Source organism: Ylistrum balloti, unplaced genomic scaffold (assembly GCF_031769215.1).
Source record: "Ylistrum balloti isolate Yb309-2 unplaced genomic scaffold, AGI_CSIRO_Ybal_v1 Utg373032, whole genome shotgun sequence".
Taxonomy (NCBI): Eukaryota; Metazoa; Mollusca; class Bivalvia; order Pectinida; family Pectinidae; genus Ylistrum; species Ylistrum balloti.
Genome location: NW_026783194.1, coordinates 1 through 13,183, shown reverse-complemented (window position 1 = coordinate 13,183; position 13,183 = coordinate 1). Strand labels below are relative to the sequence as shown.

Sequence of the window (13,183 nt, the reverse complement as noted above, 5' to 3'; positions counted from 1 at the left end):
TTTGATCCAGAGGTCATCGACAATCCAGACATCAATGGGCCACTCATCATTTGAATTGGCAATTACGTCATTGGAGAAATGTTATGTTCACAGATGAGTCTAGGTTTTGTGTTGACTTCCATGACGGTAGGAGGAGGGTATGGAGAACCCAAGGAGAGCGCTATGCAGACTGCTGTGTTGTCCAGCATGATCGCTTTGGTGGTGGGTCAGTGATGGTTTGGGCAGGGATCAGTGTTGACTTCCATACAGACCTCTACATCATAGACAATGGATCTTTAACAGCTGTTCGATACAGGGACGAGATTCTACACCCTATAGTAAGGCCCATTGCAGGAGTTGTTGGCCATGATTTTATTCTGATGGATGATAATGCTCGTCCTCACCGTGCTCGTGTGGTCAACGACTATCTTCAACGTGAAGCAATCGTTCGCATGGACTGGCCAAGTCGTTCTCCTGATCTGAACCCTATCGAGCATGCTTGGGACACCTTGCAACGCCGGGTTTCAGCTCGACCTAATCCGCCACAGAACCGCCAACAGCTTATGATTGCTCTGCAAGAGGAATGGCAGCGCATCCCACAGATCAGCCACCGACGACTAATAAGGAGCATGTGCAGACGTTGCAGGGCAGTTATTGATGTCAACGGAGGTCATACTGCCTATTAAACTGCCAATTGCAGTTCGATGAGTTTTCCTTGTCTACATGATTAACTTGCTCTACTTCCTCTTACACTTTGATTTCAAGGGTGCTGTTACTCAGGGTTATCTGCTCTTGGTAGTAATTACCACAAATGAATTTGTTTTGTGTAATTAAAGACTAAAATGAATGTTCTGTCATTAAAATTTAAAATATAATCATATTATTATTTGTATGTAAAACTGCACTGTTTCAAGTTTATGATCCTTAACTTATTTTGTTCAGTTTATATCTTAAAGTAACCCACTACACTAAGGAAAAGAATGATAATGACTAGAAATTGATTAACCACAGTATTAAAAATAATTCTCTATTGTGGCAATGCTTCTATCCAATAAAAATACATAGTACAGAATAAATCTCGAATTCACTGAACTCGTACATTTTATTTCTCATTCAGATTGATGACTTACATTTATATATAGCAGTCAATCAGTCAATTTATTGATGTAATCAATTTGCGTGGTTGTTGCAACATCAGTCCATGTTCTTAATATTCAAGCGACAAGTACGTGATTTTTGTTTGTTTGTTCGTTTTTTGTTTTTCCAGTCGAATATAATGATATACAATGTATTAAATGCGATACTAGCCCGCCAACATAATTAAATCTTCTTTTAACCAAGTCTGGAAAGTCAGCTATGTCAGGTAAAATCAGAAACGTATTTCTACTTTTCCTAGTTGTTTCAAATGCTGGATAATGCATGTTCACTGTGTGGGAGCACCACCGGATATTGGTACAACGCGAGGCGTAGAAGTTAAGCATGATGCAAGATACACGGTAAGCTTTCCCTGATTTATCTGTATTTATAAAGATCATTCACAGCCTCTGTATTGCTTTCTGACATATTTTGCCTTCAATCGAACATGTGTTTATAATGATCCAGTGTTCAATTATTATCTTGTGTGATAAAATCATCCAGCTAGTACCGGAAAAATAAGGGCCTTCCAACACGAAGTTCATATAAATCATAGTAAAAGGATTCAAATTCAACAGTCATCACTTAATATATGTATATCATATCCCCGAGTAAACATACATATATACCATTTTTGTCTCCAATCGCCGATTATTTTCAAATCAAAATTGGATTATATTTGATCGTGTACGGCGACTTGTGGTAGACATGTACGGCGACTTGTGGTAGACATGTACGGCGACTTGTGGTAGACATGTACGGCTGCTTGATATTTTATGGATAAGTGGTGTACAGCTGCTTGATGTAGAACTATTTTGTTTCATCGTTAATAATCAGTGAAAATAACCATTTTATGCAAGTATATCATTGTAGTTAAGCTTAGTGATATCCAACAGCACAAGTATATAATCATATTACTTAATGTAATGTTTACTAACGTAGTCAACATAGCCTAACCTAGATTATATTTGTTTTACTTTCAGATACCATCACCATGCTCGGTGGAGCTGCTTCTACTGTACCAAGACATTTAATGCTTTTGAGGAAATCATTTCCCACTTAACAGAGGAGCACAGCGAGAGTCAACTAAAATACACTCGACAAGAAGGACTTGTATCCAAGGTATACTCATTTAAAGTTATACCAGAGATATGTCGGCAACAAGGACGGAAATTAACAATATCCTGTGAAGATAAAATACATTTGTCCAAAATAAATGTTGTTCCAAAAGATAGCCCATATTCTAAAGTTCAAATGGACCAGTTCAACTTTGGGGTTACAAGGATTCTCCCACGTACGAAGAAAAGAACATTCGTTTATCGACAGGCTTTCTTTGAGGATATGCGATGTAGACTGGAACGACTATGTCGATATGGGCACATAGATACATCAGAATGTGACAACACAGAAAGTTTATATATGAAGGGCGCCTTAAGTCTGTTCAGATACTTAGTGCAAGGATTCGTGACCTCGGACAGCTTATGGTTAAAAAAGATATGTTCCTGCATAAGCTGACGGACAAATGCGCCACCATTGGAGAAATAGCCAGTATGCAATGGTGAACAGCTAGTTGTATATTTGCTCTGATGTTACTACATTGATAAACAACAACAAATGCTTGTTGTTAAAGTATTTAATCAACAAAACATACATATATGTTATACCTGTAACATACTGGATGTAAAATGTAAACTAAAAAAAAGTAGTAAAAGAAAGTACATAGGAAAATACCTGATATTTCCATTTGTGTCAACAAATCAACATTTCTAAAAATAAAGCATGTGTAACACAATCTAATATAATCTACTATGTAAAAGATTTTATGTCCAAAAAGAACATTTCCCAGATTTTTCCTGTGTTTGAGACAAAAACGAACTATCAAAATTACTATCTTGTCACAACCAACATGATTATAGGAAATTCCTACCGATTTCACAACAACTTGAATTATGGATATTTTTCATGCAGGTATTATTCAAATCCTACACCTGGTTGAAATTTACATCAAAACATGCAGAAGTGAAAAATGCTTGAACCGTAAATTTTACCAAAATGTACATGTATGTTATAAGAAATGAGGTAATGAATTTTCTCCACAAATACCCTTGTGGTATTTGTTGAATAAACATCTTTAATACAGGTTTTGTATTTTATGAAATAAAAAGAGATGTTCAAAGTCAACAAAAACAAATTACATGATATCATACTGCAAATGGGCGGGTTCAACGTATATACTGAGTAATATCAGAAACTTCTACTCGGTGTGCGTACAATGTCTGCCATGTACTTTCAGTGATGATCGCCACCCATACTGCTTTCCACACTTTTCACATCTGTATCGTTTGTCTCCGTGTTTTCCTCTTGCTTGCTCGTCACGTTTGTACTTCCGAGAGAAAGTCGCCTGGCAAACATCGCAAACGAATGGCTGTGGTTTATCTTGACACATCTTCAAATGTATAACAGTGACCCGCTGGAGTTGAATTCCGTCTTGCAAAATGTGCAGGAATCTAGACCGACTGAGGAGTGAGCTGATACGTGGAAACGGAATTGTACTCGCTGATTGTAGCTTTTTCCGCACGTTTGACATGTATATTTGAATTATTTGGTATGCTTATTCTTTATATACAAATGGAGGCCAAATTTGCTCTTGAATGTTTTCCCGCAGGTTGCGCACAAGTGGATACAGCTGCTTTTATTTGGGGTACTTGTATTAAGTGGTCTATGCATCCGTCGCACGTGCTTATTTAGGTTACTTTTATTGTTTGTGCTATATTCACAGTTTTCCTCGGGACAACTTTTTATATCATGCCCACGTGTGTTGTCTGTCGTCTCAATTTCAATTTCAGCCAAAATGTCCAAAGATGTGTCTATATCTAAGACATCCATATTAAATCTGAAATAAATCAACGGGTAATGAATTAGATCGGATATAAAAGCAAGCTTCAGAATTATAGGAATCAATTAATTCAATATAACACAATTAAAGTGTAAGGTGCTATTATTATAAAGATCAGAAAACGCACCCACAAATTATTTCCAACGTATCCACGACTGCAGGAAACAAATCAAAGGCACATTTGGGACGTGTTTACCATTTGACGAAACACATGTGGCACCCTTCATAATTCCTCCTACGACATAATTATGATCATCCGTCTGACTGAACATGGTAATTTACTTGGTTATCGCTTCTGAGCGTACGCTTGCATTTATTTGGTAGGATAGGCACAGCATTTGCTTATAATATAGCCACATGTTCTTGTTGTTATCACAAGCAGCCGCACACCAGTTTTCAAGACGCCGTAGACCAATTTTCGGCAAAGTCATAAGCAACCGTACACATCTAACGATTTTCAAGTGCTGGTTTTGGATTTAAAGACATCAGAAAAACGAAACCAATGCATACGTATGGTAACTTTGAGTGACAATATAAACATTTTGAGTGATGACTGTTGAATTTAAGTTAATTTGAGGATGATTTATTCAAATCTAAAGAGTTAACCATCCTCATTTTTCCCGGTACTAAGCCGGATAGTTCATCCCCCCCCCCTCCTCAAAAAAAAAAAAAAAAAATACTGGTCACTGGGTCTTCCAAATTACATAACGATTGACGACAATACACGTTAGGAAACGATACATAGAATGTGAATTATGTATAATATTTATAAATACAGTTAAATCTGGAAAATCTTACCGTGTTTCTGGATGTGCGGCAAACCCACTCGCCTCGCTTAGTACCAATATCCGGTGGTGGTGCTCCCATACACTGACGTTTGTATCTATTTTGAATTTCATGGTCCAGACATATCTACTACGGGGAAATCGCCGGTCTTGTATCGCAGTGAGTGAAAGGTGTGTATTTAGCTTTTTATATTGTAAGTCGTGTTTATATCATTAAAGAAACTGCAATACAGATTGTCTCATCAATAATTGAAACTAAATACACATTGATAGTAACAATACAGTCACATTATATATATAAATTACATGATGGCATTACATTGTTGAGCAATTTAACATTCTATAAGGTAAACATAATCTTCATTTTGAGCAAAGTTGGATGGTTAAAGTAGTATTCTGGAATGAATTTACGTCGTAATGGACAAACACTTGGAATGTTACATTTAAATAGACAATAACATTCCTCACCTACTTCCTCAGTACATAAATTGCAATCTCGTGGAATTCCTGTCCATCTACCTGTTTCTACTGGTAAATGAAGATTGGATGAGTGAAGTTTACACATAATATTTCTGTTTTTATGGTTGATTTTTAAAAGTTACTTTTCAATTCCAAAATTAACTTTAAAGATATAGTACAGTTGACCAAGGCTGCTATTTTCAATATCATCACACCATTTTTGCAGAAAATGCTCTTGAAGTCTCTGTTGTACTATGTGCTTCAAGCAGTTTTTATTCATCGCTGTTATTATTTATGACAGGTCCAAATATAATTTATACCAGTATCGTTAATTATTTGTTTGACATAACTGGTCCAATTAAAAGTCACTTCCCCCCTGTCGTGTAACTGAAACATTAACTTATACACATAAGCAGACAGTTAATTGTAATTTTATGTTTTCAGTTTTTGCCAGAAAAGCACCATTCGGAATTTCATTCCTAAAGGAAAACGTCCAGTCTCGCCATTAACAATGAAATTAGGAGTACTTTTCCTCGGGTTAAGAATTTTTTCCTACAGAACTGTAAGTGGATTTTTTTCAACAATAGTACAGTTTTCAAATCCCCAAACTTCGGAAGAGTACAGTTATACATAGGAGATTTCAAAGTATCAAATAATTTCAGTTGTAAATCAACTGGTAGACTAATATTTCTAATGCGGCACAGAATTTGAAAGCGACAGATAGCATCCTTTTGGACATTCACAAACACAGATGATCTGTCTTTCCTCATTTATCTTAGAGCAAAATCAAAAATATCTTCTTTAAAACAATCATCACTTAAAAATAGAAAAGGATTATAAAGATTATGTAAGAGGCTCTTGTTCGAGTGGTCGGAATGAAGCGGTTTTTATGAAATAAATGATAGAACGGCTGTACAATTAGAAATGTGTATTTTGCTATAATAATTTTTTATCTAAACGCTTTAATACACAATAGTTATATGAAATAAACATTCAATAACACTCCCCTAAAAAAAAATCAAATGAATAGATAAGTTTTTGATTTTGTGTCCCAACTGAGCGTTGAACACCTTCATACAATGATAATCTGTTCAGAACTCTCCTGGGCCGAAGGTTAAAATCTGGTATGTTTACGTTCATGGATAACCACGATGAAAGTGTGATGTAAGAGATAGGCCGGCGAAACAGAAGATTTGGTTGAAACTATGGCAAAGGCTGTGGTGTTGGGAGGAGGAATTAGCGGATTATCATCTGCCTATTATGCATTACAAGAAGGGACTTCTTCAAAATTTGCCAAGGTAATAACATTACTGAACGGTTCTATAAGCCGGATGAAAAGGTCATCACAGTCATCAGGTGTTCATTTGTTTACGCCGAGTTTATCAGTTTTATACCTAACATGTTGGGTACTTAGAAACTGTTCTTCATGTACTGCTTCACTGAACAACATACAACAGACCCGTGACATGTCATCCTAAGCAAAGTGTCTTTCCCATGGACACAACCACGAGAGCACGACAGACCCGTGACATGTCATCCTAAGAAGTGTCTTTCCCATGGAAACAACCACGAGAGCACGACAGACCCGTGACATGTCATCCTAAGCAGTGTCTTTCCCATGGACACAACCACGAGAGCACGACAGACCCGTGACATGTCATCCTAAGCAGTGTCTTTCCCATGGACACAACCACGAGAGCACGACAGACCCGTGACATGTCATCCTAAGAAGTGTCTTTCCCATGGAAACAACCACGAGAGCACGTAATTTGAGAATTATTAAAACAGTTCTTTAAAAATGCTTACAGAATAAGCAGCATCATTGCAGGGGCAATTAAACAATGAATATAAATAAATAAGGTGTATATTCCCGAATTATGACAAGATTGCTGAAGAAGTGATAATATGACCAAGGCAGTGCTCAGAAAGAGAAAAGTTTACATGTCACAATGACAATATGAACATGAAAATCAAGAAAATAAAACACCAGTAAATTTAAGTTAACTGGTGAGTGCTTCAAGAAATGAAGAAAATTTGGTGTGCTTCAGAGAGTGATCGATCAAACAATTATTGTGACATTTGGTGTCCATATGTTGTGACATCATGATATTGGCTGATGTTATATTCAGAGTACTTGGAGCAATAAGGAAATTTTAATTTATCTCAAGTTCATTTCAAATTCAAGATAGCAAAAATACTGTCATAGTAATTTTGTGTAACATTATAATAACAGTTAAAGTGCAGAGCATCTATACTACTTGCACTGCTGAATGCTCCATGCCCTTCGATTCTGGAAGATTTTTTCTTGGATGGATATATGTCCTGGAACCTTTCACCTGGATGAGAATGAAATATGGTCTTACATGCTCTTAAATTTCTAACTAAATGTTATTACAACACACCAATAACAGACTATCTTATAATATTATTGATAAATAAAACATAAATTCTATTTGAAACATGTTAAACAAATTCTTAAAGAATGTAGACCTTATTTTCTTTTCATTTGTAGGTGGTATTGCTTGAGGCTTCTAACAGATTTGGTGGTTGGTTACATTCTACTAAATTTGAAGATGGGGCTGTGTTTGATTATGGTCCACGGAGTTTTCGTCCAACTTATGTTGGTTCTGGATTGAACACTGTGGAGCTTGTAAGTTGAATCTTTATTATATGTAAAGTGTCATAATTCAAAGTCAGCACATCAAGGTCATGGTATTCTGTATACAAGGTCAGCACACCAAGGTCATGGTATTCTGTATACAAGGTCAGCACACCAAGGTCATGTTATTCTGTATACAAAGTCAGCACACCAAGGTCATGTTATTCTGTATACAGTCAGCTGAAATCATGCATTTGGAAAGCATTATTAATACTTTGATAATGTAGACTTGTCTACTGAGATAGATATTTGGTTTTACATTTTTTTCTTTATCCTTGTAAAAAGCCAGTGTCATATTAGGATGAAAGAAAAATATTAAAGTTAAAGATTAATGATAAAAAAGTAACAGATTCCCTTCAGTGGTGATATCTTTTGTCTTTCTTAGGCTCTGAAGCTTGGCCTTCGTGATGATATTATTGCAGTAGACAAACGTGATCCAAGCAATGTCCGGTATGTCTACAAGGATAAGAAAGTCCATCAAATGCCTGGAAGTAAGTTGATTACATTTCCTATGTTAAAATTCAACTTTAATGAAAAGCAAAGTTTTTTTTTCATTACAAATGGTTTGTAAGACGGAATGAATAAAGTATGGTTGAAATAATTGATGTTGAGAGTGGAATTATTTTGAAAAGTATGTTATCTTTGTTTCTAGCCATACTTGATGCCATTCGTGTTGTTCCACCATTAAAGAGAAGGTTGATATGGACTGCTTATCAAGACACTTTTGCTGCAAAAGCGACTGAAGATGAAAGTGTGCATTCATTTTGTACAAGACGTTACGGGAAAGAGGTAAATAGACATTGCCACAAAAGATGTATGTTATGCTATTATTTGTAATTAAGTATTCATGATGCCGATTTGTGTATGATTGTACTTTTGTTTTACGTCCCCTGTATTTATTTCTCTTAATCATCAATATTGATTCATGCTTTATGTAAAGGTTTTTTTCTACTGTCTTTATTCTGAAGTTTGCACTTCAAAATTTGTGTTGACAAGTAAATCTTGATGGTGGCATTAGATTCACCAGTGTAACCTATATTTTCACCCTTGACCTGTATTGTGAAAATCTTTAATCTGATTGCTTTTCATGCCTTATGCTATGTTGTATAAGGTTATCAAAATACATGTGTTCTGTACTATATTGTGTATGATGTGGGTGTGGGGGGTGGGGGTACATCTTAGGGAAACAGTTTGTTACATATCAGAAGTAGTAATTTATTACCTTCATTTTGACCTTTAACCTTCACAAGGCTTAGATGATACCTTTGGCAAGTCTGATCATGATGTGCTTTTCCCCGTGTAGGATCTGTATGTATTGCCATTTCTTCTCTGACAAAGACTTGCCTTTTATAAAAAAAAAGAATTTGAGGTGAAGCTAAGAATTAGATATATTCGAATGTCAGCCCAAGACATTTTTTACCGGTGTGACATATGACATCACTATGAAATCATTCAATATTGATGACAAGGGTATGCTGGATGAATGAAAATAGCTTTGAAATGAACAAAATTGCCAAATGGCCTATTATTGTTTTGAAGACACCTCATTCAATCTTGTATATTTATAGATAGCTGATATCATGGGTGATGCTATGGTGAGGGGAATATACGCAGGAGACTCCAAGAAACTCAGTGTCAGGTCTACATTATCTCAGCTTTATAATTTGGAGCAGCAGAAAGGAAGGACTATTTTGGCGAGAGGTAATACCGTAAATATTCGTGTATAGTGCGCACTCGCGTATAGTGCGCAGGTACTTTTTGGAGATCAGATTTTAAAAAAAAAATCTACAGAAAAATTAATTGACTGGTCACTGCGACGAAACATTTGATGTGGTCTGATCCATTGATAATTAGGAAACCACAATGAGTGTGACCCTAACACATGTAATTACCTTAAGTAAACAAATTTACCCAGGTGACCTAACAAGCATGAAAGGCTTGGCTGATTGTATAATTAACAGTTAATGACAGTTAACACGTTGAGCATGAGGAAACTGATGCCACCCGGCTTGGGCTGAACGCATACTATTGGTCAGAAAACGATGTTGTTTTAACTGTCTGAACATTTTCAATCCTACCTTGTCCCCATAAAAGCAGGTGGTTTGTTCAGTATAGGCATGATCTTTACTTTACTGAAGAACTTTTTTGCTTCAAAATACAGACTTTTAATGGTAATGTCATAGTTTAAAGTTTTAAGCTCTTTTAAGTCATGCTTCAAATAATATAAAATATAATCATATTCAACATTTCTCAATTTTTGGTAAAATTCTTCATTATGAAATCTTTCAAAATTCTCAGTTACTTTTTTGCTCTTCTTGGCAAAAACAAGTACATTTTTATCAGTGTATTTTCAAATGTAGAGATCAAAATTTAAGTGTATTGAATCAAAGAAAAATGATATCTTGGTGAAAATTTCAAATCGTAAATGGATAGTCAAGAATATCAAATTATAGTCAAGGATGTCATTTCTGTTGTTACTTAATGATACTGTCAGAAAACATGTTAACTATAAAAACAAATTCTAATATGAAGGCAGCTTTCAATAAGTCAAAAGTTACCAATCATTTAAGTACATAAGATGTTTATCATTAACATCTTAAATCATCTGTACAATGAAAAAGGACTCAAAAGAAATAAGAGAAATATTAAAAGTGACCGACACCTAGGATGAATTTTACAGCATAATGTGGAATGAATTGTCATTTTTGAATTCATATAGGGTTGATGTACTTATTGTTTATCAACTCCAGACCAATAGGAAAAAGTCAACAATACATTAGAGTGATTCACACTGTATTGATATCCATAAGACTCAGTATATACTGTTCTTCAGTGACATATCGTTTTTTTGCATTTGCATACAGACATATTATGACACAAAATAATTTATCTTCACGTTTTGCAATTGAAACTTAAAGACACTGGTAATTATTTTCCAGAAAAAATAACTATAGTTGAAAGAAAATTAATCAGGGTGCACTGAAAATGTCTGGTTACTGGATTCAAATTAATTTCACAACTCTTACATTTCTTAGTGCTTTTAGCCCTTTGATTAATTTTAGCGAGCCTTTAGGAGCTAAAATCAAACGTTATTTAATGAAAAGAAACAAATTTAAGATAGTTTTTATTGTACATTAATTATTTAGTTACAATTGTAGAAAGCTTACTTTTCCATGTTTCATTGAAATTTTCTTGACTTATATGTCTGTAGTTTATTGTGACATCACAATATCATCTAGATTCATGTGTTTATTGATTTATATAAAGATGAAATCTTTACCTCACATTAGCTTATCATAAAGGAAGTACTGTCTGATCATTAATTTTTGTGGTGATTTATTTTTGTTGATTTCTTGGGTATTCTTAATTCACAAATTCATATGTCTATGAACTGTTTGAATTAATGCTAGCAATTGTTTAAGCTATATTTATCCATGAAATGAAGTGTCAATGAATAGATGTTTTAAAAAAAACCACGAAAATTGAGTTCCATGAAAATACATTATTTTACAGTAAAACCTAAGAATGTTACTTTGGAATATTTATGGAATAAAATGTTATTCATGTAATAAAGATATATATTAAAGTATGGATTTCTAGGTTCACCCTTCTATTACAGGTCCAATGGTATCCATGTCAAAACCCATCTTGCATTACATCACTAACTGGACTATGTGGTCATTGAAAGAAGGTTGTCAGCAACTGCCTGATACTTTGGTCAAACACCTGACCAGTCCACAGATGTCAGCTGAATTACAGCTTAATAATAAATGTACAAAACTGACATTCAAAGATGGTGCAGCAGTGGTATGTTTTCATCTTATCAAGCCACCTTAATATTAGCTTTCATGTTTCATCTGTTGTTGTTTACTTAATGACATTTTAATACTTAATGGTGTATTAATACTTAATGATATTTTAATACTTAATGATGTTTTACAGATCAGGTTTGTTAAGGACCCTCTTTGCTGTTTGCTGTGCTTAAAAATTTCCACTTGTAGGATTTAGTTAAAACTTGCCTGGAATAACTTGAGTTGATTGTAAACAGATGTTATCAATTTTTACTTTGGTCCAAAATGGCTTTGATGACTAACATCTTGAAATATTCAAAATGTTGTAATAGCAAAATTTAGCTAAAATATGTACATTTACGTGAATCAGGAAGCTGCATCCTGCCATTCAAATGAATGATGTAAACTCAGATATAGAGGGCAAGGGTTAAATGTATAGTAAAACAATTTTGTTGGAAGAAATGGTGTTTGGCCAATTCCATCTCTGAGAAGATTTTGTCCACCCCTTCCAGTAAAAAGTTGAGAGGTGGTGTAAGTCAACCGTACATTGTTGAATCAGAATGGTGTGGTACATGACTAAAGCTTCCTAATCATGCATCATAAATTCATCTGTAACACTTGTTCTGTATATTGACAGGTAACCAGTGATAAAGGGGAGATAACTACAGACCATGTTTTCAGTTCTATCTATGCTAGAGGTAAGTCAGAACTGTCCTGCCCATGATACATCCAAAAAATGAATGTCTGTTAACTTGTCTTCTGAGAGGAAAGCAACCAAGGGGATGAGGGTAAGGTACATGAAAGAGAGAGGATGAGGGTAAGGTACATGAAAGATGGAAGAAACAGAAGATGAGGGTAAGGTGCATGAAAGAGGGAAGAAACAGGGGATTAGGGTAAGGTACATGAAAGAGGGAATAAACGGGGGATGAGGGTAAGGTACATGAAAGAGGGAAGACACCGGGGATGAGGGTAAGGTACATAAAAGAGAGAAGAGATGAGGGTAAGGTACATGAAAGAGGGAAGAAACAGGGGATGGGAGTAAGGTACATGAAAGAGGGAAGGAACAGGGGATGAGGGTAAGGTACATGAAAGAGGGGAAGAAACAGGGGATGGGAGTAAGGTACATGAAAGAGGGAAGGAACAGGGGATGAGGGTAAGGTACATGAAAGAGGGAATAAATGGGGGATGAGGGTAAGATACATGAAAGAGGGAAGAAACATTTACTAGATGTAAATAGATATAGAAGTGTATGTATTTTTATTGTGCTACTGGTCTGTTGTATTATTTTAAGTGTGATAACATGGAACATTGCATAGCAAAATTGTGGGTTCTGTCGAATATATTGTGGATGAGACAGAAGATTATGTGCATCAAACGATTCCCTTTACAGTTTGACATAACAATATATTGTATTGGCTTTAAAATTTGGTGTCATTGATTTGTAATCCTCAAAGGAGCATATAAGTCTGTGATTGGTCAG

At 35.2% G+C, this 13,183-nt stretch overlaps 1 protein-coding gene across 1 annotated transcript; it reads left to right on the top strand.

The window, feature by feature from the left end:
* Nucleotides 1-6,401: 6,401 nt before the first annotated feature.
* On the top strand, nucleotides 6,402-12,401 carry LOC132564853 (protoporphyrinogen oxidase-like; the record flags this gene model as incomplete). Its single annotated transcript, XM_060229474.1, has 7 exons — nucleotides 6,402-6,551; nucleotides 7,766-7,903; nucleotides 8,298-8,403; nucleotides 8,565-8,701; nucleotides 9,481-9,613; nucleotides 11,532-11,719; nucleotides 12,341-12,401. Coding segments are annotated over exons 1-7 (856 nt in total), but the record flags the coding sequence as incomplete, so codon positions are not given.
* Nucleotides 12,402-13,183: the final 782 nt, after the last annotated feature.